Source organism: Podarcis bocagei, assembly GCF_964188305.1.
Source record: "Podarcis bocagei genome assembly, chromosome: 9".
Taxonomy (NCBI): Eukaryota; Metazoa; Chordata; class Lepidosauria; order Squamata; family Lacertidae; genus Podarcis; species Podarcis bocagei.
Window position 1 is genome coordinate 79,976,071 of NC_138134.1, and position 27,917 is coordinate 80,003,987.

At 49.6% G+C, this 27,917-nt stretch overlaps 1 protein-coding gene across 1 annotated transcript in view; it reads right to left on the bottom strand.

Annotated features, from left to right (window-relative positions):
• EXOC6B (exocyst complex component 6B) overlaps positions 1–27,917 on the bottom strand; it is a 228,979-nt gene that overhangs the window by 66,067 nt on the left and 134,995 nt on the right. The window contains exons 16-18 of the mRNA XM_081207034.1: positions 25,513–25,624; positions 23,649–23,783; positions 16,889–17,068 (exon numbers count right to left, since the gene is read on the bottom strand). Coding sequence (XP_081063160.1) covers positions 16,889–17,068; positions 23,649–23,783; positions 25,513–25,624 — 427 coding nt within the window. The remainder of the gene's footprint in view (positions 1–16,888; positions 17,069–23,648; positions 23,784–25,512; positions 25,625–27,917) is intronic.

The window sequence follows — 27,917 nt, forward strand, 5'->3', positions numbered from 1 at the left end:
GCTACGAACATACCCATAAAAGCCTTTTTTGTTGCTTTTAACCTCTCTAGCAAGCCTGAGTTCATTCTGTGCTTTAGCTTTTCTGACTTTGTGTCTACATGTGCTGGCTATTTGTTTGAATTCCTCTTTGGTGGTTTCCCCCCTTTTCCATTTTTTGTACACATCCTTTTTAAATCTTAATTCAGTTAAAAGTTCTTTAGATAGCCACCCTGGCTTCTTTAGGCACCTTCCATGTTTCCGTCTCATTGGTATTGCCTGACGTTGTGCTTTTACTATCTCCCTCTTAACAAACTCCCAGCCATCATGAACTCCCTTTCCTTTTAGTATTGCTGTCCATGGGATCTCACCCAGCACTTCCCTAAGTTTTATGAAGTCGGCTTTCTTAAAGTCAAGAAATTGAGTCCTAGTGTGCTTGGCTGCTCCTTTCCGCTGTATAGTAAACTTCAGAAGAGCATGATCACTCGCGCCTAATGATCCTTCCACTTCTACCCCACTAACCAGGTCATCAACATTGGTTAGGACCAGATCTAAAATGGCTGTTCCTCTTGTTGCTTCTCCCACTTTCTGGACAATGAAGTTGTCTGCAAGGCCAGTGAGGAATCTGTTTGATCCAGCAGATGCTCTTATTACGTCCCTGCCTCTCCTCCACAGAACTCTGGATTCCCAGGTTGTCTCCCATCTGGGCACTGACCAGATGCAGAACAGCTCAGCTTCAGTGAGGCTGCTGCTGCTTTAGGAATATGGTGCCGTGCATGATATAGCCACTGCCCACAGGAGGGTGAAAAGGGATGGGCGAGACTGGGAAGGCCAACATGCCTTGGGGTGGGCAGGGCAAACACAGAGGCCAGGAGGGCACAGATTACTCTCTTCTGAGGCCAAAGTCAAGCGAGGCTGCTCGGACGGCTGCAGAGCACGTGCTCTGGGAGGACTCCCATCTGCTTTGGAAAACTAGGCATGAAATCACCTAATTCCATTTGTGTTTCAGGCCCTGGGCAATGGAGCAAACCCTCCGGGTCCCAGAGGAGGAGTAATCACCTCCGCAAAGAAGGCCAGAGCTGAAAGCCCTGAAAGCCGTCCCCGCAACACGTTTTTTTGGTGGTGACAAGAAAACACACTCAAATCAAGGAAATGTGTTAACAATTAGAGGATTAGGGGCAGAGCTGAAAGGCTGCCTTGTTAATTAGGGAACCTCGCTATCAAAGGCCTCATTAGGAGCTACTGAAACTCAAAGGCTGTTAAAACAAACATCCATTAATTCCAGTCCACAATCAGGGTCACGTTGGCTGCTACCTACCTCACTGCAAGAGGGAGGGAAGGAGGGAGGGAGCGGAGAACCTCCAGGAAACCACATCTGGCTGGCCTGCAAGGAGAAAGCAGGACTCCTTGCAGACATGTAGCAAGAGGGGTGGAGGGCTGGGGGGGGCACTCCTTCAAACATGGGGAAGCTGCGGGCTGGGCCACTCAAGGAAAAGTAGCCCATGGATCTGTGCTGGTTAGCAGGTAAGAAGGAGCAGGGCTGAGGGTGGTCCAAAACACTGGAGGGGGGCACCAGGTTGGGAAAGGCAGGAGGAGGCTCCCAAGAGTGCCCCCTCCTCCCACCAAAAGCACTCCAAGCGGAGATAACATGGCCTCCTTATTCTGCAGCTTGGGTGAATAGGCAATGAAACTGCAAGTAACGCAGTTCAAATAGTAAGTTTAAGGTGATGGATGTTGGGGGAAACATACCATGAACTCGTTCAAGGGATCTAAACTAACGGGTTGCTAATCGCAAAAGAACTTGTGCTCATGCTAAGTGGAAAGGAAGAAAAACGTCTTCTGTCTTGGGGATTCCTAGGAAAGTGATTCAAAACAAACAGACCGGCTATCATAGCATTGCTCAGCTGTGGAGGTCCTGCATGTGTTGCTGGGTTGAAAACCTCACCATTCATTGATCACAGAATCATGGAATTGTAGAGTTGGAAGGGACCCCAAGGGTCATCCACTCCAACCCCCGGCCAATGCAGGAATCCCACTGCAAGGGGTTGGAGTGGATGACCCTCGATTACGGGACATGCTACCTGGGGCTAACAGGATCTGGGGCCCACCAACATCTACAGAGCTCCCACAAGTTAGTCACTCCTGGTACAGATGGAGAAGAAAAACAATACTGGTTTTAAAAATATGAATGGAGAAGAAAGAGCAAAGGAAGGTTTGTTTGTTCCCTACTTCTCTCCTTCGGGAACTCAGGATCCCCCAGTGCAGCTGACTGGTGCTAGGTTCAGGGCACAGAGTGTGGAATTAATATATGGAATTCTTTGCCACAAGATGTCCTGCTGGCCAGGGGTTTTGTTACACTTTCCCCAAGGAGCACCTACTAAGGTGTTGAATGGAACCTCAGAAGGTCGGCGGTTCGAATACGCTCTGGCAGGAAGGTAAACGGCGTTTCTGTGCGCTGCTCTGGTTCGCCAAAAGCGGCTTAGTCCTGCTGGCCACATGACCCGGAAGCTGTACCCCGGCTTCCTCGGCCAATAAAGCGAGATGAGCGTCGCAACCCCAGAGTTGGTCACGACTGGACCTAACGGTCAGGGGTCCCTTTACATGGCTTGTAAAGGCCCCCTGCAACAGCATCATGTCCTGGCTTCTTAGGGTTGGTGGGGGCTCTTATTCCAGTGTCCAAAAGCTGGTCATGGCAGAACCTTAAACCCCTCAAAAAGGGCAGGAACCTTGTCCCCCCCCAACCCCCAGACTGCCCAGCTACCCCAATGCCCAGCGCAGTAGTCATTCCTGAATTTTCCCTTCCGTGGAGGTCACATCCACTTAGGATAGAAGGCAGCTGACCTTTGCAGGTTATTTTACTTGAATTTGTCCCCCAATTTTTATTTACATTGTGACGGGGGCGGGAAGGAAAAAGGTTAGCTGCTTTTTGAGCAAGAGCTGAAGTCTCCTTGCACTAGACGTGGCAAGCGTAGGATTTCAAAGAAGCTAGTGACTTCACAAAGTCAACTGGAAATTAATAGGTTCTTTTCGATTGGAGACTGTGCCCAACTCGGCATTTGATCTGGGTCCATGGGAAACAATCGCAAGTGGCCAACGCTGAGGCCAGTGTGTGGAAAAGACTTGGACCCAGGAGGAGACGGACGGCAGGCGCTAAACTATACAGACAGAGTTTACTTGGGTTTGGAATTCACTGAGAGGAAGAGGATGACGTTTTCAGCCAGTAAATTGGAGTCCTTGTTGACACAGCACAAGGCTCGCCGCAAGGGAGTCACTGTGGTCAGAAACAGAAGCTGCCATTTTGCCGGGACCTCCGCAGCCCCTCAGTCAGGAGCGGATTCTGTGTAAGACCCACTGTGTGCAGGAGGAGGAGATCCCAGTGGATTGGGCCTCTTATTGGATCCATGCTTAGAACAGCGCACCTTTCCAATTCCCACATGCGGCAACTGAATGAAGATAATTATTGCCTCTCCCTCTGCAAGAGCCACATCACCTTCTCTGTCCAAAAATGCCCTATGAGAAGCAGGTTACAAGACTCTCCTGTTAACACACCTCAATTCCAAAGCCCCAACGCAATGCAGGGCACATGGACGGTGTTGCCACTGTGGATTCTGAATTGTTAAGAATTCTCTGTACCCTTAAGTCTGAAGAGGACAGAAACATCCTGGGTGTCCCTGGGGCTGGTCCCTGGAAGGTAAGAGCTGCTTGACGGTGGAACAGACTCCCTCAGGTGGTGGACTCTTCATCCCTGGAGGTTTTAAAGCAGAAGTTGGGTAGCCACCTACTGGGGATTCTTCAGCTGCGATTCCTGCATTGCAGGGGGTTGGACTGGATGACCCTCGGGGTCCCTTCCAACTCTGCAATTCTATGATTCTATAAAACAGCCGCAACTGTCCCCAAAATACCTGCTGCCACCTGACTATCCTGTGACTGATCACTCCATGACCCAACATCTCTCCCTCCGAAGAAGGAGATTCCTCCCTCAGAAACCATCACGCCAGGAAATCCATTCTACACAAACCGCAGGCAGGAATAAGCCTTACAGCACGGGAGCACTGGCCCTTTGGAACTGCCTCCTGCCGCACACCAGACAGGCACCATCTTTCCAACACTGACTGAAGACCCGCCTTTTAAGTGGAGATTTTTCTTCCAGACTGCATCTGCGCTGGATTGAAAATTGTTGCTATATTGTCTCTGTTGTTGATGTTTGTATTGCCTAATCACTTGGGGGAAATGACTCAAAAACGAAGCATGGAACTAATTAAGAGTAGCTGTAACTACAATGGAGATACAGCAATTAGTAGTGTTATAGCAGTAGAAAGGAAATTCTGACTGAACAGTGGGAAGAACTTTCTGACAGCAAGAGCTGTTTGACAGTGGAACAGTCTCCTTCGGGAGGTGATGGACTCTCCTTCCTTGGAGGTTTTTAAGCCAAGGTGGGATGGTCATCTGTGATGGAGCCTCAGATGAGATTCCTGCACTGAAGGGGTTTGGACTCAATGACTCTTGGGCTCCCTTCCAACTCTACAATTTCATGCTTCCATATTGCCAAGGGGACGTGTGCCACCCTGAGTGCCTTCAGAGAGGGGGCAGGGTACAAATAAACAATAAATAAACCAGATAGCCAAGTGCTAGTATCTCTAATGGCTATTTAAATGGCTGAAACGCCCAACCCTGCCACCCCATACCGAAGAGGGGGTTCTTCCACACACCACAACATCTGCTGTCATGAAGAGCCAACACAGGCTGGTGCCAATGTGGTGCCCCGGGGTGTGTCCACCGGACTGGAAGGCCAAGGCTCAGCTCAGTTTTCAACAGACTCAGTGGGTGGCCTGGGCCAAATCCTGACTCCAGCTCAGTGATGTCCCTATTACATGGGCTTCTTTGTGCTAAGAGAGGGATTGCCCACATCTTTCGTGGAGAGGCTTCAAGCATAAAACAGAGAACAGCAGGCCAGGCACTGTTAGCTTTGTCTAAGATGATGGCAAAATTTATATATCCCGCTTCCATCTGACCGGGTTGCCCCAGCCACTCTCCCAACAAAATATTAAGCAGCACAATACAACAGCAACCGTTAAAAACTTTTCAGAGGTACAGCAGAGCTATGTGAGAGAAACCCAAGGAGAGGCCTTTTGTCTAGCCAGGGCAAAGGTGGGCAACGCCCTGGTCTGCCAGGGATCCCAGCCGCAGCCTCACGGCTACTCTTGAAGCATGACTCAGGAGAGTATAAATATGTGGTTAGGCATGGATGCTCCTCAGCCGAGCCAAGGGCAACTTTTCTGCCAGGGGGATGCCAAAAACGCTCCTCAGGCAAACATGCCGCGCTTGGCGGCTCCTGGAGGCATGTGGCCAGAAGAGCAATCTAGCAACAGCCGACAAAGTCACCTAGAAGAGGGACTGGGTGGGGGAAGCAGGTGCCTTAGACCGAGTCAAAGTCTGCTGCTTCCACTGATTGGCAGCAAGGGCTCTCCAGGGTCATTTGGGCAGGAAAGGGTCTCCCTCATCCCTACCTGGGGAAGCTGCCAGGTGCCAAACCTGGGATGCTGTGCCCACGGAGCAACAGCCCTCAGGGTGAAGGAGTTGGACCCAGTTGCGACCCTCAAGTAATTAATCGGCGAGATTAAGCCACTGGAAACCTTTCAGTCGACCCAACGTTACTTGTTTCTTAATGCCTACAGAAACCCTGGTGAGGGCAACAATATTTTTAATTTTTCTTTAAAAGAATCCTTCTCAAAGCAGGCACCGTCTTAGGAGAGCTATTCCCTGTCCTCTTTCATCACTCTCACAGAAGAGGAAAGGCAGGCACCAACTCAAAACAGAGGAAGAATGTTTTCTTCTGATGGAGCTTTGATCAGCTGATTAAAACTCATATAATTCCTCAGCTAAGATTTCTGCAATTGGGTGGTTGTTCTAGGTAAGCCTAAGGAAATTAGACTGGCCTCGACTAGAGCCAGGGCCTTTTTGGCCATGGCCCCGGCCTGGTGGAATGTTCTCCCACAAGAGACCAGGACCCTGCGGGATTTGACATCTTTCCACAGGGCCTGCAAGACGCAGCTGTTCTGCCAGGCCTTTCAGCAGGATGCAATTAGACTTACTTTCCTTTGTATAAAACAAGCCCGAAGGAGGCCCCCAACCCGCTCACAGGACCTTGTATTTTCAGTGGAAACAGTTAATCTCAACTCCAACCTGATAATTGCCACCTGCCCAGCTTTTAACTTGTCTGAATTAATTTTAAGATGTATTTTAATTAATTGATGTCTGTTTTTATGCATATTGTGTTGTTTTTATGATGTTAGCTGCTCTGAGCCTGGCCTCGGCCGGGGAGGGCGGGATACAAATAAAAATATATTGTTGTTGTTGTTGTTGTTGTTGTTGTTGTTGTTGTTGTTATTTGCCAGGAACCCTTCATAAGGGCAAAATGCTTAGTTTGGGCCAAAAGTTCCACAGCAGCCTGAAGCACAAGTCAAGAAGGTGCACTGAGCCCCGTTCCTGTTTTGACCCCCAACTCCATCCGTGTCTTGCTGCAGGAGGGCCATTCCACAGGCCAGGTCCGTGACCATTTAGTCCATTGAAAAAGTCACAGCATGTTGATTCTGACACATGCAGTTTGGAGGACTAACTGCAAGATACAGCCTCTGCCTTTAACTAGGCATAAACGCAGTTTGCTGAGGGCGGGTTGAGGCAGCCCAGTGCAGAACTGTCCGTGTGTCAATTAATGACTTCCTTACCTTGTGAAAAACAGGTTTGTGGCCTTTTCTTTACAAGCCTTTTAAAGGTATTCACGAGTCTGCCTGGTCCTCATTTCGAGGAGCCTCTAAGCCTTTGGCTTCTGTTCGGCTTGTAGCAGGAGAGCCACAGGTCAAACATGTGCTGCGCCGAAACCAAGCATTTCCGTTTGTCTGCTTTAAATTTGCTGCCTCTCATTCCTGATGAATGTCCCACGATCGCCCTTTGTGCTCGGAGAAGGGGATGAGCCCACGGACCGGCTGCTATTTTGCATTTCATCACTGGATCCTGCCTGGAAAAACCTCAGAGCTTCTCCAGAAACAGAAACAGTTTCTGCAGAGATGATGAAACCACTGAATTGGGGAAACTCAGCCCAATATATATATATATTCCCATCATGGAATCTGTATTCCAGATTAAGATGGGAGCATCTCTCCAATGAACTTGAGCTTTGAAGCAATATTGGATACCCAATTTTAAAGTGAGGTTTTTTTCCTGCCCACCTAGCAGTTCGAAAGCACGTCAATGTGCAAGTAGATCAATAGGCGGGAAGGTAAACGGCATTTCCGTGCGCTGCTCTGGTTCGCCAGAAGCGGCTTAGTCATGCTGGCCACGTGACCTGGAAGCTGTATGCCGGCTCCCTTGGCCAATAAAGCGAGATGAGCGCCGCAACCCCAGAGTCAGCCACGACTGGACCTAATGGTCAGGGGTCCCTTTACCTTTACCTTAGCAACACATTTGGGGGGCTGTGGCAGGGGATAAGAACATAAGAAGAGCCTTTGGATCGGGCCCATGGCCCCTCTAGTTCAGCATCCTGTTCTCACAGCAAGTAACCAGATGCCCGAACAGGAAGCCTGCAAGCCGGTCCTGAGTTCAAGAGCAACTCTCCTCTCCTGTGGCTTCCAGTGAAACAAACTCCCTTGGAGGCATTTAAGCAGAGGCTGGGTGGCCACCTGTCAGGGATGATTAGGTGAGATTCCTGCCTTGCAGGGGGCTGGACTAGATGGCCTCTGAGGGGTCCCCTTCCATCTCTGCCATTCTATGGTTCTATGGCAGTATATTGTCTCCCTGCTTATTTAACTTATATGTAGAATTCATCATGCGAAAGGCTGGACTGGATGAATTCCAAGCCGGAATTAAGTTTGCCGGAATAAATAGCAACAACCTCAGATATGCAGATGACACAACCTTGATGGCAGAAAGTGAGGAGGAATTAAAGAACCTTTTAATGAGGGTGAAAGAGGAGAGCGCAAAATATGGTCTGAAGCTCAACATCAAAAAAACGAAGATCATGGCCACTGGCCCATCACCTCCTGGCAAATAGACGGGGAAGAAATGGAGGCAGTGAGAGATTTTACTTTCTTGGGCTCCATGATCACTGCAGGTGGTGACAGCAGCCACAAAATTAAAAGACGCCTGCTTCCTGGGAGAAAAGCAATGACAAACCTAGACAGCATCTTAAAAAGCAGAGACATCACCTTGCCAACAAAGGTCCGTATAGTTAAAGCTATGGTTTTCCCAGTAGTGATGTATGGAAGTGAGAGCTGGACCATAAAGAAGGCTGATGGCAGAAGAATGGATGCTTTTGAATTCTGGTGCTGGAGGAGACTCTGGAGAGTCCCATGGACTGCAAGAAGATCAAACCTCTCCATTCGGAAGGAAATCAGGCCTAAGTGCTCACTGGAAGGACAGATCCTGAAGCTGAGGCTCCAAGACTTTGGCCACCTCATGAGAAGAGAAGACTCCCTGGAAAAGATCCTGATGTTGGGAAAGATGGAGGGCACAAGGAGAAGGGGAAAACAGAGGATGAGATGGCTGGACAGTGTCCTCGGAGCTACCAGCATGAGCATTACCAAACTGTGGGAGGCAGTGGAAGACAGGAGTGCCTGGCGTGCTCTGGTCCAGGGGGTCACGAAGAGTCGGACACGACTAAACGACTCAACAACAACATGCTGCCTCCAGCTGAATCTTCTACCTCTGGACTTCCTGCATCCAAAAAGGAGTTGGGCTGCAACTTTGAGTTGCTTGGGTGACGTCGTGATGCCACAGTGCAAAGAAGTCTATTCAAGGGGTAGGCTTGAAAATTGAAGGCAAATTTCCTTGTGGGCAAGACTTGTATTTCACCAAACTTTCTACAAAGCTTCTGTAAAAAGCTGGCTGTCCCCTATGAACTTGGAAAGAGGAAAACCTCCCAGGGTGCAAGTGTGCAGTGACGAGGGCGGGCAGTGCACTCCGAAGACAGACGTCAAGCGCCACCCACCAAGAACCCAGGCTCCCTGGTCCCTGGCCGGCACAGCATGACGACACCTTCTCGGGCAGCTTTTGCGTGGCTTTTCCTTTCTCCAGGACTTGTTTTCGAAACAACATTCTTTCCATTGGGCAGATTTTCCATGAAATACAAAGCAGCTGCCATCTTGGTAGGAGGAGGCTGATTCAACACAGATAGCGATCTCTCTCACAAACACAGACACACACACACTCAATGGCCTGGAACTTCCGTTTTATTAGTTGCCTCTTCCCGACACGCCGTGTTGTCTATAGAGGCCAGAGAGTTGCAGCTGGTTCCCCTGCCCACGCACAGTACATGCGCAAGCAGCACAAAGGATGCGGCAGCTAGACTGGTGACTGGGAGCGGCTGCCAAGACCACATAACACCGGTCTTGAAAGACCTACATTGGCTCCCAATACATTTCCAAGCACAATTCAACGTGTTGGTGATGACCTTGAAAGCCCTAAATGGCCTCAGTCCAGTATATCTGAAGGAGCGTCTCCACCCCCATCGTTCAGCCCAGACACCGGGGTCCATCTCCCAAGGGCCTTCTGGTTGTTCCCTCCATGCAAGAAGTGAGGTTACAGGGAACCAGGCAGAGGGCCTTCTCGGTGGTGGCACCTGCCCTGTGGAACACCCTCCCATCAGATGTCAAGGAAATAAACAACTATCTGACTTTTAGAAGATATCTGAAGGCAGCCCTCTTTAGGGAAGTTTTTAATGACTGGTGTTTTAATGCATTTTAAAACTTTTGTTGGAAGCTACCCAGAGTGGCTGGGAAAACCCAGACAGATGGGTGGGGTGTTATTTATTTATTTGTTTGTTTGTTTGTTTATTTAGATTATAATCTTCCTCCTCCTCCAAGTCACAGTAAAGATCCCTTCAAGCAACAGTGTCAGACTAGGACCTGGGTTCAAATCCCTCCATAGCTATGAAGCTCACTGGGTGTGACCTTTGGGGCAGTCACTGCCTCTCAGCCTAAACTACCTCACAGGATAAAAAAAAATCCTTGCAGTTGCACCTTAGAGACCAACTAAGTTAGTTATTGGTATGAGCTTTGGTATGAGCTTTCATGTGCATGCACACTTCTTCAGATACCTGTGGATGTGAAGTGTGCATGCACACGAAAGCTCATACTTTTAATTAGAGGTTGGGTGGCCATCTGTCTTGGATGCTTCAGTTGAGATCCCTGCATCGCAGGGGGTTGGACTACATGACCCTCAGGGTCCCTTCCAACTCTACAATTCTCTGTTTCTGTGAAGTCCTCCGGCTTCTTGTAGGCAGGTGTAACCCACCACCCAGTCAACGCCACCTGGAGGAAGGGAGAGAGCCAAGCCCCTTGCATCTGAGGAAGGACTTTGGATGATGCTGTAGCAGATTACTGGTACTATGCTGCAGCCTAGGGGAATCCCTACCTCTCCACAAACGTGATAGAGACACATTAAGGACCCCAAAATCTCCTGCCCAATGCAGCCTTTGGGGCAGGCATCCGGAAACTTGATTCGGAACCATCTTTGGTAGCAGAATGTGGAACGGACAAAGGGTGCACTCTAACTTTTCTAGCATTCCGACTGGATTAGTGCCCGGCTTGCTCAGTTAGTAGAAACTAACTAGAGAGTGCAACGTGAGACTATTTACGTTTTTAAAACGGTGGTAGTTAAGACACACAGCTGGATGGGAAAGCCGAGTCCCTCTCAGACACAGGGTGACGTCACTCGTCCCACGTCCAGCGGAAGGAGCCCCTGGGCACCCACTTTTGCGGGCTCCACTGCTGCTGCCACCCGGCTTTTCATCTGGATTCAGTGGCCAGAGGGCACACAGCCTTCTCCGCCATCCACACTGGCTGCAAACAGCTGCTTACTCTGGACAAGAGCCCGGAAAAGTGTGGAGAGCTCCTTCCCGGCTGCTGCCCAGCCCCCTCCTTCAAGAAGCCTGTGGGGCACCAGGAATTAACCCCGCCTGCTGACACCAGACCACCTCCCTCGGGTGACCCAAGTGGAGCTACCCCAATGCAGGTGGCAGAGACTGCAGTTGTTTGGAGCCCAAAAGGACTTAAGGCGGAGCTCCCTGGGACACGAGTCCACCGGTGGAAGAAAGGCTTCTATGTGTCCATCCTTGCATGCCAGAGACTCAAACGGCAAAGCAGCCACGCCTCTAGCGGTGGAGCATACGTAGGGTTAATGTGCCTCTTGGAAGGGGGGGGGGGGAGAGAGCCAGGACAGACTTGGATGAGCTTCTCTACCAGAGGTGAACCAAGCAGTGATGGAAGCTGTTAGAAGCGTTCATTGAACCAGAAGGCTGCATTTCTGCCTTTCACTGAGGTGGGGGGGGGCAGCAGCTCCCGGGGGGGAGGGGAGAAGGGAGTCAGGGTTCTTCCTGCCCCCCAAGTTGGAAACAGCAAGATTCCAAGGGAGCTCATACACATTTCCTGCGGATTCCACAGGGGCTTGTAGAGCAAGATCTGTTTCCCGCTGGATCAGGGGCCATCCGTCATGGATGCTTTCGTTGAGATTCCTGCACTGCAGGGGGCTGGACTAGCAGACCTTTGGGGTCCCTTCCAACTCTCCGATTCTCTGATTCTATGCCAGAGGAGAAACTGTCCTCCATGCAAGTCCTCTGACCTGTGAGGAGAGGGCAGGGAGCAAAGCTTGAGGTGTTCAGGGGCTGAATCTTACGGAGAAAATTCCCATTTTGGGGCAGTCCAAGGACTGCAAGACATGAGCTTTGAAAGGCGAGAAATGTCCTTCCTCAAAGGATTTCAAGGTGAGGCTGGAGAAGGCACTTTGGGCACAGGGCAGCCTGCTGCAGTTAGTGGAGCTTGGCCCAAGCAGCCTGCCAGCTCTTTTGCTGCTCCTCGGTGCCCTGCGTAAGAGCCTGCCCTCTGCTCCCGCATCCTCCCAGGCGGCCTTTGCCCTGCTGATCTCTCACCTTGACTTACGGGCAGAGGAACTGGGAATGGACAAACTGGGGGATGGAGCCTCAGAGCACGTCTGAACTCGAGTGCCACCCTCTGGCCAAAGGAGGGCACCGCAGGGGCGATGGGTGCTTTGGGAACCACCTGCACCCCCCACCCACCTGCCTTGGGCCATGTCTGGACCACTAAACAGTTATGACCCTTTTGAGCAGCGCCTGTCGTGGCTGCCTTGCTCCGGAGGGATCTGACGCCTGGAGCTGTGCTTCTTTTGCTCCCGGGATAAAGGCGCAGGGCTCCCTCCTCTGGCCCCCCCCCACCCTGCCGCCTCCTGGGCCCGCAGGCCTCGGCTGGTTCAAGGAACCTTCTAACAGACAAGGGGCAAGCAGGGCGGCATGGAACGCGGGCAGCGCACTGGGCATACTCACCGGCATGGCTGAGTGGGCATAGGAATCCCCCTAGGGAGGGAAGGTCAAGACAGGAAGCTTCAGAAGACACAGACCCACCCGGCTGGCAGGCAGCAAGAGGGGGCGATGGCAGCCAAAGGGGGCAGGTGAAGGGGGCAGTCTGGCTCCACGCAGCAGCTGGCACCGTCCTCCTCCGCAGGGAGGAAGGGAAGCACTGCCTGGGCGAGTCACGGACCGGCTTCTCTTCTGCAGGCAGCCTGGCCAAGGACAAGGGAAACAATCTGGGGGACAGGGGGACCCCGGCCCTGAGGTCAGAGGCAAAAGAGCTCCAAGCAGCAGTTGCAGAGGAGGGGGAGGGGGCCGGCCTTGCTTGCGAGAATTCAGAGGCACCGGTGGAACTCTCTGCCAACAGAAATCCCACAGGTGCCTTCTGCTTCTACATTTCAAGGCCTGCAGAAAAGTGGTCTGTTCCACCAAAGCTAAGCAGACAATTAAGAATACCTCTTTCCGCAACAGTTAACTGATCTCTGTCTTGAGCCTTTTCTATATGGCTTTTATTGCATAGTTTTATGTTTTGATTGCTTTGATGGGGGGTGTTTATGACACAGTGGTATACAAATATTTCTAGAAATACTTTGTGAGTGTTCATCTTGTAAACTGCCCTGTGATCTTCGGATGAAGGGTGATATATGAATTTAATAACTAATCATAATAATAAAATCTGGGTGAGGAGGGAGGAAGGGGGAACTGCCACTGGGATCAGGTCGCTGGGCCAGATGGAGGACTGCTGTTTGTGTCTGGAGGGGGCAGGGGGGTTCACAAACTGAGGGGCATCACCAGCCAGGGGTGTCTCTGGGGTTCAATAATGTTTGCCAAAGGCGCCTTCCCAGCGGATTCTGCTGCTGGGCTCACTAGCTATACCAGCGCTGGGGGTGCCTCCATAATTCTGCACTTTGTCCTGAATCTTTCAACATTCAGCTCCTCGAATGTTCCATGGTTATTAGAGAGGGAATAAAACTTTCCTCTATCCACTTTCTCCACGCTGTGCATTATTTTATAAACTTCTGCCATGATGCCTGTCACTCGCCTTTTCTGACAGCAATCCTGCAAGGTAGTCCCATCTTACTGCCCGCATATTGCAGATGGGGAAGGGGTCTGCAGCTGAGGAAGCCTGGCTTGCTCAAGGGAGCTTAGGGTCAAGGCAAGATGTTGGCCAAGGGCTCTGTGGGTCCCAGCTTACCCTCCCCCCTTGCCCCACCAGCTCCTAGGTCATGATGGGGCTTTTGTATCCAAACCGGGAGGTGCTGTTTCCCTCACATTTTGGATACGTGAGCAGCTGCGTTACAGATGCGCTGATGAGCCCATCCAAAGGGGCAAATTTCCTTTACAGTGGGGCCTCGGGTTAAGAACTTAATTCGTTCTGGAGGTCCGTTCTTAACCTGAAACTGTTCTTAACCTGAAGCACCACTTTAGCTAATGGGGCCTCCTGCTGCTGCTGCGCCGCCGCCGTGCAATTTCTGTTCTCATCCTGAAGCAAAGTTCTTAACCCGAGGTACTATTTCTGGGTTAGCGGAGTCTGGAACCTGAAGCGTCTGGAACCCGAAGCGTATGTAACCCGAGGTACCACTGAATGGGGAAATAAACTTTGCAAAGCTCTCCACCACCCAGGGGCAAGCAAAGGCTTTCTGTGCAAGGACGGCGAGGGCCAGATCGACCCGCGAAGGAGGGCCTGGACCCAAGCAAGACTTTTAAAGATTTTTCATGGTTCCATCTGAAATCTGCGCTCACCATCTGGCCAAAAGTAAACAGGGGAGGGGGGGAAGCGAGGGAGAGGCGGAGGGAGGGAGGGAGAGCACCAGGCTCCCCTTGCAAAGAGTTCAGGCTGAACTGCTGGAGCCGATTACGGCCGGGAGGATTGCTGAAAGATTACTTCCCCTTCCCAGGTCGCCGTAACCTCCTGACCTTCCCCGATTACCCCGCACAAGAAGGTTATCAAGATACAAGCCTCCGAGGATTAAAGGAAACTTAAAAATCAAAACAGAAAAACACTCCTTTCCCCAACAAATAAAAAACTTCCTTGCTTTGTTAAGCTGACAGCCCCGCCATAGGTGTTGACATAACCTTCCATCTGCAAAAGGCTTAGAGTCAACAAATCCGCACGCTTGGCGCAGATCTGTCCGGGCGATTTACTCTGACTTGTCTGACATGAAATTAAAATAACAGCCAGCCACCAGGGACAAAGGGGCTCCCTCTCTCTCTCTCTCTCGGCCATGATAGCCATCTCCTGCAACCAGAGACCCGTTCTCAAAAGAGCTGGAGACCATTTTGAAAAAGATATATATATATATAAAATACTAGCTGGTTTTATTTTAGATTTGGGTGCCGGGGTTTGCCTCCCATTCCTTTGTGGCAAACCACTACCACCCTGCTCAACTAGTGCATTCGGGGTGGGGTGGGGGTCGCAGGCCCAGGGTTTCATCCCTGAGTGAGTTCCACTCATTTGAGGCCATCTGAAAATGGTTACTCCAAACCACCATGGAAGTTCTCTGGGTAGCGGCCATAAGAGGCTGGAGGGCCCCACCCTCATGTGCGAACTCTTCACCCTGGACTTGAGCATTTGACAGCGCAAGGCGTGTGGGTCCCGGCTCCAATTTGCTGCCCTCTTCTCAAGCCAGTGAGGAAGCAGCAGGATGGAGAAGCGTCCGTCAGGACCAGAGGGGTCGTGCCACCCTCTTTGGGGGAGCACGTCCTGTCCAGACTCTTTGCAGCCACCTCCAAGCTCCCCACCAGACCATCTCTGGGCATGAGAAGAGAAACACCCACCTGAAAGCAGGGGAAACCGTTTCCTCTCGGTCTCTCCCAGCCCCACTTTGAGAATGTCCTGATCAATCTGGGAGAACATCATTAATGGTTTAAGGAAGATTAATCGCTCCAGACCCATCCCATAAATCATCGCAGACACGTCCTGCATTCCCGCACATCTCCACGTTAGGGATGCTTTATGCTCCGGTGGAAAAGCATCCCCCGCGGAGCTGAGCTGCTAAAGGAGACCACCAACTGGAGGGGTCTATAAACCAGACCTTGACTGAGGAATGGGACTCTCCCCAACCCTGTGCCAGGGAAAGCAGGGCAGGCGAGAGCGTCCCCTTCAACGTCATGATATGCAGTGACCAAAACTAAATATCACGTGCAAGATCCACGAGAGGGTCTCCCAGAGGACTGTGCATGCTCACATTTCACTGAAATGTAGCCACTGAGAACGGATACTAATTTCACCCTGTTGTACGTTGCTCACTTCTTCTCCCATTTGCCACTAATGTGAAAGGAGCATCCAAATTACATGGGCGAGAAAACTGGGGACCTCACTCCCCACCTCTCTCACACACACAGATCTGAACTCTCTTATTGCACCATCATCTATTTCTCTCCCCACTTTATTCTGAGGCCTGGATTTGGCGGGGGGTGGGGGGGCACCTGGCTCCAAGGAAAATGCACAACCCCGAGATTTGCTAAATACTTCCTGAGCCTGGACTGAAATGAAGGGTGGTTAACTTCACCACTGCGGTCTCCACAATCCCAAAAGTATATTCGAAACAATGACAAAAGCTCAAGTCGTTGAGTGGCAGCCAAAGGGAATAACAGTGGGGAAAAGCCCCACCAATGAGATCAGACTGATCCTGCACAGAGGACGGAGTGGGGCAAGGCCAGCAGGTGCGATCCTGCTCTCTCATGCATGGTTTAACCTCGGGAAAATCGTCTGCAGAGAGCTTAGAGCATCTTTAGAATGGCCACAATCTGCTTCTCCAATGGAATACGCCACACCACGAGAAGATGGAAAGCGGGTGCAGAGGTACCCTCAGGCAGTTTCACCTTCCTCCGCCCTTTGCCCAGCGTTTCAGAGACATACCAACCATTGAGCTGGACCCTTATTTGGTGGCATGATTGCCACTCCCTCCTATGATTCAGACAGGCTTGCTTGCCTTTGAAAAACGTCTTGCGGTTGCATTATATATATAATACAGCACTTATGCTCAGTGTTACCAATTCGCTTAAAACAAACAGTTTTTTTAAAGTTGAAAAACTGCTCGGGGGCGTGCAAGACGAGAGGTGCTAGCCAGTCTGCACCAAACACAGCCTAATTGTGCTGCAAACAGGGAGATCTGGTCTTTCAGAGTTTAATCCTAGAGAGGAAACTGTTCCTGTGAATGACACATGGCAAGCAGGACTCAGCAGGACACAGAGAGAAGCCAGGGATGGAGGAAGGAAGGGTCAGAGGCAGCAGGGTTTTCCCAAGTGGCTTTTGGCACTGAAATGCTTGTGGAAAGACCCATCAAGCACAATGTGAAGAAGAGGCTTGGATGTCATCCTCCTCTGTCAGCAAAAGCAGCTGCTGACCAGCTCCAGGAGAAGGACTAGGGAACATCTCTGGCTCTTGGTTTTGCCTTAACCACCTCTGGGGAGGCTCCTAACGTCATCCTCTCCTGCCAGCTGCATCTGTGGTAGCTCAGGAGACGTGCAACTGGATCAGAAGCTCCCAAAAAGAAGACGAGAAGGAAGAGGGAGAGGGAGAAGAAGAAGCTTTGTGTTCCGAGACATACTTACAGGCAGGTGTGTAAAGACCGCGAAGGTGCTGCGCAGGAAGGCAATGAGGTCCACCAGGTAGTCGCTGGCCTTGGAACCTGCCTCGACGGCCATCCAGTCATAATCTGCAAGCTGCAAGAACTGGTCGATCTTCTGGTTCAAGTTGGTGTAGATCTCCTCCTCTGCAGCATGGCGAGCGTCCTGAGGAAGAAAAGAAGGCTCAGCGGGAAACGAAGCATTGCAACCGGAATTCTTTGAGTGAGGTGGACCCTCCATGACTGCCTCCAGGATCCTTCAGGAGGATGTAACCTCCCTGGGGCCTTTTGTGAAGGGCAGGTACTAAACGTAGCTTATATAATAAATAAATATGCAAGTAAAAGAAAAACCTTTGACAATGGTGGCGAGCTTTCATAGAATCATAGAGTTGGAAGAGACCACAAGGGCCATCGAGTCCAACCCCCTGCCAAGCAGGAAACACCATCAGAGCACTCCTGACATATGGTTGTCAAGCCTCTGCTTAAAGACCTCCAAAGTAGGAGACTCCACCACACTCCTTGGCAGCAAATTCCACTGTCGAACAGCTCTTACTGTCAGGAAGTTCTTCCTAATGTTTAGGTGGAATCTTCTTTCTTGTAGTTTGGATCCATTGCTCCGTGTCCGCTTCTCTGGAGCAGCAGAAAACAACCTTTCTCCCTCCTCTATGTGACATCCTTTTATATATTTGAACATGGCTATCACATCACCCCTTAACCTCCTCTTCTCCAGGCTAAACATGCCCAGCTCCCTTAGCCGTTCCTCATAAGGCATCGTTTCCAGGCCTTTGACCATTTTGGTTGCCCTCCTCTGGACACGTTCCAGTTTGTCCGTGTCCTTCTTGAACTGTGGTGCCCAGAACTGGACACAGTACTCCAGGTGAGGTCTGACTAGAGCAGAATACAGTGGCACTATTACTTCCCTTGATCTAGATGCTATACTCCTATTGATGCAGCCCAGAATTGCATTGGCTTTTTTAGCTGCCGCGTCCCAGCTTTAATGGCCCTAAACAATTTGCGATCAAACTTGGCAACTTCTCTGCTCAGCTCTTACTCTAGTTCATTTATGCACAAGTTAAAAAGCTCAGGTCCAAATAGAAATCATTCTTGGAAGTCCAAGTATAAGGTTCTGCTCTTAGGCAGGAAGAACCAGATGCACAAATACAGGATGGGGGACACCCAGCTTACTAGCAGAACAGGTGAAAAAGATCTAGAGGTCTTGGTGGACCACAAGCTTAATGTGAGTCAACAGTGCGAGGCAGCAGCAAAAAAAGCTAATGCTATTCTGGCCTGTATCAACAGAAGTCTAGTGTCCAGATCAAGGGAAGTAATAGTACCACTCTATCCTGCCTTGGTCAGACCACACCTGGAATACCGTGTCCAATTCTGGGCACCACAATTTAAGAAGGATGGTGACAAGCTGGAAGGTGTGCAGAGGAGGGCAACCAAGATGATCTAGGGTCTGGAAACGAAGCCTTATGAAGAACAGTTAAGGGAATTATTGTTCAGTTTCTGTTAATTGGTTCTCGTGGGAAACTTGCAGATTCTAGCTTCACCAATTAACTCAAGCTGGTGTCAATTTACTCTTGGCAGAAAGCCCAGGTCTGCTTGACCTAGAAACTACTCACTCTGATTGGTTAACGAGCAGCACTCAACTCTGTTATCTAGGGATTGCTAGCACAGTTTGATGTGAGGTGTGTTAGGAGTTAGAAGTGCTGTGTATGGTTATGAGAGAGAGAGAGAGAGAAAGGAAGGATTTATTTTGCTTTTATTTGTATGCAGAAACTCTGCTGGTTTTATTTTTCCTTTTAATAAATCCTGTAAATAGTTATTCTGAGTCTAGCTGACTAGTCATTACTGCCGCAACTAGCTTCCTCGCTGTGCAGGAAAACTCTGCTACGTTTGGGCTAAAGCCAGTAGGGCTATGCCTGACACTTCAAAGTTCCATGAGGTTATGGGCATTGTGCTGCCAGCCTGAGTTGCGGTGGTGTCAGCATCAACGGCGTTGGTTCCAGTAGTTCCAGAAGTTGTTGTTCCTGTTGGTGCAGCAGATGGACTCTGGCTGGTTCCTGACTGTGGTGAGCTGGTGACGCAGCGGACACAAGGACAACAGCTGCAGCGTGTGAGTGCTGGGTGCTGTGGTTCCTGTTTTCTCTCTCGGTGGTCGTGAGTAGCTGGTTCCGGGTTCCAGGGACATCGCTCTCAAGATGGCCTCACAACCAGGTCAGATGGCTTTTGAGCGTCTGAATGACTCCAATTACTTGCTGTGGTCGGAACGCATGCAGGCAGTGCTGCAGAGGGATCGTCTCTGGCAAGTGGTGAGTAAGTTTCCTACGAAGCCTGATGATGAAGACCTCGATAAAGACCAAAGAGCAAGGGCCACAATTGTCTTGGGGCTGGAAGATTCCCAGTTGCCGTATGTGAGGGGAATCAAGACAGCTAGAGGTGTGTGGCAAGCACTTAAAGAACTCCATGTGCGTGAGACAGCGGTTTCCAAGCTGTTCATTCGCAAGGCATTGTACAAGGCAATGTTACAGCCTGGGGTTACAATGCAGGAACACCTACACAGTTTACAGTTAAAGTTTGCTGCGCTACAGGAAAGAGACTGTGCGTTAGACCAGCAGGAGAAGGTGGCTATTATTTTGAGTTCTCTCCCGGAAAGCTGGGATAATTTAGTTTTGTCTCTAGAAGGCATGCAGGAGCATGATTTATCAGTCAGTTACGTTACTGGGCGTTTGATTGAAGAATGGCAGAAGAGGCAAGAAAGGTCAGTGGCTGCAGAGGCTTCTACAGGTGGGCGGTTTGGAAGGAGTTCTCATGCCGTGCCAGAGGTGAAGCAAGAGCAGCGTACCGGTGAGGAGTCAGCGTTTGCTGTTAGGCGTTGTTTCCGATGTGGGTCTTCAGCGCATCTAAAGCGACAATGTCCGGAGTTGGTCAAGTCTCAGTGGCCGGTGCAGGAGCAGAGACGAGATCAGCAGCAGCAGCAGCGTAAAAAGAAATTCTTCAAACGAAAACAGTCGGCTCAGCTGGTGACCGGCGAGGTCAAGAGTGCTGATGAGAAACAAGCTGTCTGGGTGGTCGATTCGGGAGCATCTCGCCACATCGTAAATTCAGATGAATTGTTTGTTTCCAAGAACTCAGCACAGCGCAGCCAGGTGGCTCTAGCAGACGGAAGTACTTCCGAAGTGATTTCGGGGGGTGCAGTTTTTGTTCCTTGTCTTCGTGAATGCCTGCAAAATGTACTTTGTGTGCCGTCATTAAGGAGCAATCTGATGTCTGTAGATTGTTTGCTGAAAGCTGGGTTTAAAGTGTATTTTGAAGGAGACAGTTGCATTATTAAGAAGGCTGGTGAGATTTTAGGCACTGCTAAGTCAGAGGGAGGCTTGTTTTGGCTTAAAGCAGGATCTCAAGTTGCAGCAGTAGTCAGTAAATCTCAGCCTGCAGTGAATAACAAAGCTATACATGACAACTGTGTGCACTTATTGCATAGGAAAATGGGGCATGCTGGCTGGAAAAGTGTACTAAAAATGTCTGAATTGGCTGATGGGGGTAATTTAAAGAGTTGTAACAAGTACCTTGATTGTAATGTGTGTAAAAAGGTTAAAACCCACAGAGTCTCTTACCCCAGAAGTGACAGAGTTAGTGAGTCACCGCTACAGCTGGTTCACATGGACGTAATTGGTCCATTTGCTGTAAGCAGGGGTGGATCGCGTTTTTCACTAACAATTGTGGATGACGCCACGCGTTATTCTTGGGTTTTTCCCATGAAGAATAAGGGTGACGTGTTCACTAAGTTTAAAGGCTGGGTGGCATCTGTGGAAAGATTTCTGTCCATTAAACTCAGAAGGATTCAGACGGACAGAGGTGGCGAATTTATGTCAAATGCCTTTAGAGATTGGTTACAAAAGCGTGGCATTGGGCATAGAAAAACGAACGTTTTTTCCCCAGAGGAGAATGGCGTTGCAGAGCGAAAAAACAGATCTTTACAAGATATGATGTTTGCCATGCTTGATGATGCTGATTTGCCCATGTCTTATTGGGGGGAGAGCATGCTCACCGCGTGTTATCTCCAAAACAGGCTCTTCCATCAAACAATAGGTACAACCCCATACTTTAAATTGTTTCAGAAAAAACCTAAAATTGACCATTTGCATGTGTTTGGATCAAAAGCCTGGGTATTAATTCCGAAACAAATGAGAAAGAAGGGAGATCCTAAGACCAAACAGTTAGTGTTTGTGGGATACCAGGAGCTGGGAAAAGGTTTCCGCTTTGCTGAAGGGACAAATGGCATTGTGATCTCCAGGAATGCCAGTTTTTGTGAACATAGTGGCTGGGAGAGACTACATGCCAATACTGAGGTTTGGTTTGAACCTTCCCAGGAGCTTCATGACTCTGAAGGTAGACACAGAGAGTCAGAGTCTGAGGGGGAGGAAAGTTCAGACAAGAGCTCTCAAGAAAGTGGAGTTAGCCAGAGACCAGTTGCCAAGCAACAAAAGAGAGGTCGTAGTTCTGAGGAGGAAAGTGGGTCAGAAGAAAAATTTTCTCCCAGAAGATCTAAAAGACAAAACAAAGGAGTGCCTCCAGTGCGTTTTTCCCCAGATACTGCAAATGTGTTTAGTGTAATTGCAGAACCCAAGAATTTTCAGGAGGTGTTAAAGTTACCAAAAGAGGAGGCAGAGCGCTGGAAACAGGCAATGGAGGAAGAGATGTCCTCTCTGAATGAGCACAAGGTTTTTACACCAGTAGCAGCGCCTGAGGGGGCAAAGATTGTAGGCTGCAGGTGGGTGTACAAAAGACTTAGGCCTGGTTAGGACATATCTAGGGTTGGAAGTGTGCTGGGCCCAAGATGGCAGCTGCCTAATTAGTCAGCAGAACAAAGTTAAACAACTACTGACTACATACAGGATGCAGGATTGCAAAGGGGCAGCGGTGCCTATGGATCCAGGTTTCATAAAAACACTTCATATAGATGAGAGTCCTGAATTTGAACATCCTGATGTATATCACTCTGTAATTGGAAGTTTATTGTATTTAGCACAGTGGTCCAGACCTGATATTAGCTATGCAGTAGGCATATTAAGTAGATTGGTCTCAAAACCCACACTAAATGCCTGGAAAGGGGTAAAACAAGTTCTGAGGTATCTCAAGCAGACAATTGGCTATATGTTACAATTAAATTCTTTCGAGGACGAAATGTTGAGTTGCTACTGTGATAGTGACTGGGGAAATTTGCCAGATAGAAAATCTGTCACAGGACTAGTCATAATGGTCGGTGGAGCTTTAATCAGCTGGCGGTCACGCAAGCAAGACGTTGTAAGTGTGTCATCAACGGAATCAGAGTATGCCGCATTGAGTGAATTGTGCAACGAGGTGATTTATTTCAAGCATTTGTTAACAGATTTAAATGTAAATTGTGGAGAACCAGTACAAGTTTACATTGATAATCAAGCTTGTATAACCTTAAGTAAAACAGAGGGTTTCAAATCGCGTTCCAAACATATCTCTGTAAAATACCAAAATGTACGTTGCTGTGTACAAGACAATGTAATCACCTGTACTTATGTATCAAGTGAAGAAAATGTAGCAGATGTGTTAACTAAACCATTGGCAAAGATAAAGAACAAGCGAATGTGCAAGGGTTTAGGTTTGCTGGAAAAATAATCTCCTACATAGGTGTATTTGGTGTTAATTGTTCAGCAGAATCTGTGAGGGGGTGTTCAGTTTCGGTTTCAGTTTCTGTTAATTGGTTCTCGTGGGAAACTTGCAGATTCTAGCTTCACCAATTAACTCAAGCTGGAGTCAATTTACTCTTGGCAGAAAGCCCAGGTCTGCTTGACCTAGAAACTACTCACTCTGATTGGTTAACGAGCAGCACTCAACTCTGTTATCTAGGGATTGCTAGCACAGTTTGGTGTGAGGTGTGTTAGGAGTTAGAAGTGCTGTGTATGGTTATGAGAGAGAGAGAGAGAGAAAGGAAGGATTTATTTTGCTTTTATTTGTATGCAGAAACTCTGCTGGTTTTATTTTTCCTTTTAATAAATCCTGTAAATAGTTATTCTGAGTCTAGCTGACTAGTCATTACTGCCGCAACTAGCTTCCTCGCTGTGCAGGAAAACTCTGCTACGTTTGGGCTAAAGCCAGTAGGGCTATGCCTGACACTTCAAAGTTCCATGATTATACCCAGTTTAACCCAGGAAAGAGGAGACTGAGAAGAGACACAATAGCCATCTTCAAATACCTAAAGGTATTCCATCACATGGAAGATGGAGAAAGCTTGTTTTCTCCTGCTCTGGCGGGTGGGACCAGAACCAATGGATTCAAGTCACAAGAAAGGAGATTCCGACTGAACACCAGGAAGAACTTTCTGAAAGGAAGAGCTGCTCAACAGTGGAACAGTCTCCCTCAGGAGGTGGGGGACTCTCCTTCATTGGAGGTATTTAAGCAGTAGTTGGACAGCTGTCTGTCATGGATGCTTTAGCTGAGATTCCTGCGTTGCAGGGGGGTTGGAATAAATGACGCTTGGGATCCCTTCCAACTCTACAATTCTATGATTCCATGGCTCGATGTTAACCAAATCACCTTCATCTATATGCCTGCTGACATTCTCAAAGAACTCGAATAGGTTCCTGGCATGGGCTTTGGCTTTGCAGAAGCCATGCTGGCTCTGCTTCAGCAGGGCTTGTTCTTCAATATGCTTGGTTATTGTACCTTTAGCAGAGCTTCCCGCCAGCACACGGCACCAGCCTCACCTTGAAGGTGGTTGTTCCATATAACTTCGTCGTGTGGACGGTTTCTGGCAGGACGTTGGTGATGTTGGTTATGAATTCCTCAAGGAACCTGCAGGACTTCTCCAAGTGCGTCGTGTTGATAATAATCTGGACCAGCTGGAAAAGGAGCAGACACACATTTCACACTTTGGTTTTTCAACAACCGACAGCAGTACAGATAAAACCAAGGCAACCCATAATGGGCACCTGCGGTCATTCAGACACAGCCTCTGGCAGAACACAATAGGTCTGGACAAAGAGCCAGAGAAACGGGTCTCTCTTCCTCAACAGGTGATGTTTCTAAGCCATTCACGGCTCTCTGGGAAGGAATTTCCCAAGGATTTCTGCTAGAGGCAGAAGAAAAACTCTAATGAATTTTCTAAATTCAGCTCGTCTCCAATCCCATTAAAAGGCAATCTGGCTACAGGAAGAAAAAAAAAGCAAGACAGTAGATCTGAAGCCCTTTGCCAATAAGTCTTAAGTGACAGGAGCCTGAGTGACAGCTCCTCCCTCCCTCCCCCCAGCTCAGACAAGGCTCTTTAGGAAAACCTGCAGGCACTCGGAGGGGCAATTAAGAAAGAGCCAATTTGGTTGTCTCAGGATTTGAGGGTTTGTGACTGCTGCAAAACATGCCTTGTTATTTTTTCTTGGGCTGGGGGGGGGGGGGAAATGCTCCAGCGCCTGACATTAGAGGAGGCTGCAGGTATTTCTGAGGAGGAGCAATTCAACAAAAGAAAACCAGAACCTCTTTTTCTCGTCCTGCCTTCCCCTCCCTGACCCACCCCCCACGGGTGCTGGGGATTTTACACTAAGGAAGGGGGATTCGCATCAGTTGTAGGGCTCCCTCTTACCTCTGGAGCCATCTCAGCTACTTTTGATCATCTTCCCGTTTTTTTGAAACCAACTTGCTTCCCTTCCAAGGCCTCTCCCCACTCCTGCCAGGCTTCTAACAAATACAGTGGAACCTTGGTTCCCAAACTTAATCTGTTCCGGGAGTCTGTTCGATTCCCGAAACAGTTCAGGAACCAAGGCGCGGTTTCTGGTTGGCTGCAGCAGCTTCCTGCAGCCAATCAGAAGCCAAAGAACATTCGAAAACCGGAACAATTACTTCCGGTTTTCATTCATTCAGGAGCTGGAACGTTCGGCTCCCAAGGCGTTCGGGAGCCGAGGTTCCACTGAATCTAACTACCCCTTTTGCCACCCCCTTATTAAGCCATGAAGGTTGGCTGTTTGTGGGTTAGTGAGATTAGGTGAGGCTGGGTTGAGGGTGCAGCGCATGGGTACAAGATCCCTTGAGGGTGAAGTGCAATCACAGATCTACTCATGCTGGGGGTAGGTAGCCCCACCACCACATTCAACTTTTAGTCACACATGTTGCATGCAGGCTCTCCCAGACCCCACGTCCCCACTGATCAGTGGGGCCCCACCTTATTTGGCAGGTGCATCACGGAAATCTCCTTCAAGGAACTGCTAAGAGGACACTTGGACTTTCGGTTTTAGCAGGCGTGAGAAGCTACCACCACCACTCCAAAAAACATCTGTTTTGTGGAACAGCACAAAAAATGGCCTTAATGGGGAGGGTGGAAATGATGGGGTGTTTGAGATTTGGACATGAGAGATCCTGTGTCCAAGGCAAGCAAGTAGGCGGGAGGCAGGAGAAGAGATAAATCAAGCATGTAGAGAGGGGGCTTTCTACAGGACTGCTGAAAACTGCTTTTCCTTTCAGATGAGGCCACGAAGTTGGGGAGGAGGCACACAGAATTCATGCTCCCATATCCAAAGTAACTATGAAGGCAGGGGCAAACACACACACACACACACACACATCCGAAAGCAGAGCACTCGCCTCCGTCAGGCCGACGTTCCTCCTCTTGATGACGTTCTGCAAGCAGTTGCTCAGCGTTCGAGTCAGCAGCAAGTTGGTCGATTTCCGAATCATGTCATCCACTTCGGTGGAGCTGAAAGGCAGAGAGAGAAGTGAAGAAGAGAAATTGCTTAAAGGGGTAGTGAAGCAAGCATTGCTTTGGAACCAGATAATCCTGGAGTGTCAGGTGGCCCTTTCAAAAACCCAGCATCAAAGACAAGGTGGTTGCCATCCAGGCAGACTGAGGACCTGAGGGAATTGTGATTTCAGCAAACGGCAATTCTGAATTTTCATGATGGCGGAACAGAATGAGCCAGACGAGTCCTGATGGCGAGCAATGTTTTGCACCCTGAGCGTGCACGTGTTGTGTAGTTGAGGATGGAGATTTCAGTCTATCATCACAAAGGAAGGGACATCCCGGCAGAAGCTGAACTGAGCCCACAAGGATGAAGTCCCAAATTGGGGGGGGGGGGGGAGAAGGTGAGGAGGAACAGGCACCTGTGATTCACTCTCTTTTTGTTTGGTGTTACACTACTATAAATGTAACCATGTTGAATTTTTGAAAACTGTCATTGATTGATTCATATAAACCGCCATGAAAGCTCTTGGTCAAATTTCAGAACAAGTTACATGTATTTCATACATCCAGGAACAGTCCCAAGTCTGAAAGCATGAGGAAATAAAGGAAGATCTAGCAAGTGGAGACCCTCAACATGTGTTAGATGTATAGCAGCTGCAATCCAGCGGAACAGTCCACAGGGACGTGACTGCAGCATCCCAAATGGCGTCCAGAGTGAGGCCCAAGTCATGTTCCCAGAAACAGGGATCAGCCTGGCATGTTTCCTGGCATGAGCCTATCTGGGTCTGGGTGAGAGCAGCACCCAAAGGGACCAAAAGGGGCACTAACCCAATTCTCAAGACTCGGAAGGCTGCCCTGTGCCAAGACAAGCCAGACCCGTGGCCAAGGGGTTTTTTTGTGAGAGCGTAGCGACAAGGAGTCCGTCAATATAAGGAAAGAGCGTAGGAAGGAAAGGATGTAAACGCAGTGTAAAGTAGTCTTTATGTGAGTATATTGTATGCAATTATGGGGTATCAGAGTTTTTCAGGGCTAACCAGGCTGGGATAGCAGGATTGTGGGTTTTTGAATGTCTGGTGTAGATTTTTTTCAATTTCGTTGTTCTGTATGGGACGACGACAATAAAGATTATCGTATTATTGTATCGACGAGCCTCCGATGAAGCTGAAGGCTGGGAGATTCAGGACAGATCAAAGCCCTTCTTCATGCAGTGCCCAGTCAACCTAGGGGACTCCCTGGCAGGGATGGCCCCAACCCAGATGGTCTTAAATGGGGATTAGACACAATCATGGAGGAGGAGAGGGCGATCTGTGGCTACTACCTCTGCGATGCTTCTGCCCTGCAGTTGCTGGAAAGGGCAGGCGGGAAGAGGGCTCTGGTGCCCAGATCCTGCTTGTGGGTTTCTCACTGGGGCATCTGTTTGCCCCCTGTGAGAACAGGGCGCTGGACTAGGTGGAGCACGGGCCCCTTACAGGTTCTTATCTCAAGGGCATCACGACAGACAAACCAGGGAGCAACTCTAAACCCTCCTAGTTTGAGGCAAGGAGTGCCGCCCCCTCCTCCTCTGCTCCCCCCCCCAACTCCTTGTACACATTCCTTGTCCTCCTCCCCCCCCCCCACTACTCCCCAAGGGGAGGCATTTGTTGCTTGGAATCCTAATTAACAAAAATCACACTCCGCGTTCTTTGCTGCAGGGTCTGCTCTTTGCGGGGCAGGGAGGTGGGGAGCTATTGAGTGTGCCGAAAGAAAGACATCTGTGACAGTGACGGCTGGCGGCCCCCAAGTTCCTGCCGCGGCAGCCGTGACCTTTGTGGCGGCTGTGATGGACAGCCTGACCCCAATCACTCCGGGGCGCACCATAAATGACAGGGGAGAGGAGAAAGGCAGAAAGAAAAAACCGCGGCCGCCTTTGCAGGCAAACGTCCTAATAAAAACTAATACAAGCTGTCAAGCTGAAGGGAAGAGTCAACAGTAGCAGTAGCAGTAGCAGCAGCAGCCTTTTTTCCCTCAGCTCCCTTGTTGCTCCTGCTGGAAAAAAGTGCCCTGCTAAGCCAAGGCTGGACATAATAACAATAAAGGCACTTATTTCTAATGAAGGCCCAAGGTGGCCTCCAGGCAAGAGGAGCGGCCTCTGCTGGTCCTGCTCAAGGGAATCGCAGAAGGGAAAGCCCTGGACTCCCAGGAATGTCCCTTGGGAGAGAACTCCACCCTCTATCCAAACCAAGGTGGACCTTTTCTGCAAGCATTTGCCCTCAATGCATGGGCACACGTGGTGCAACACACACTGTTTTTCAAAAGATGGGACTCCAGG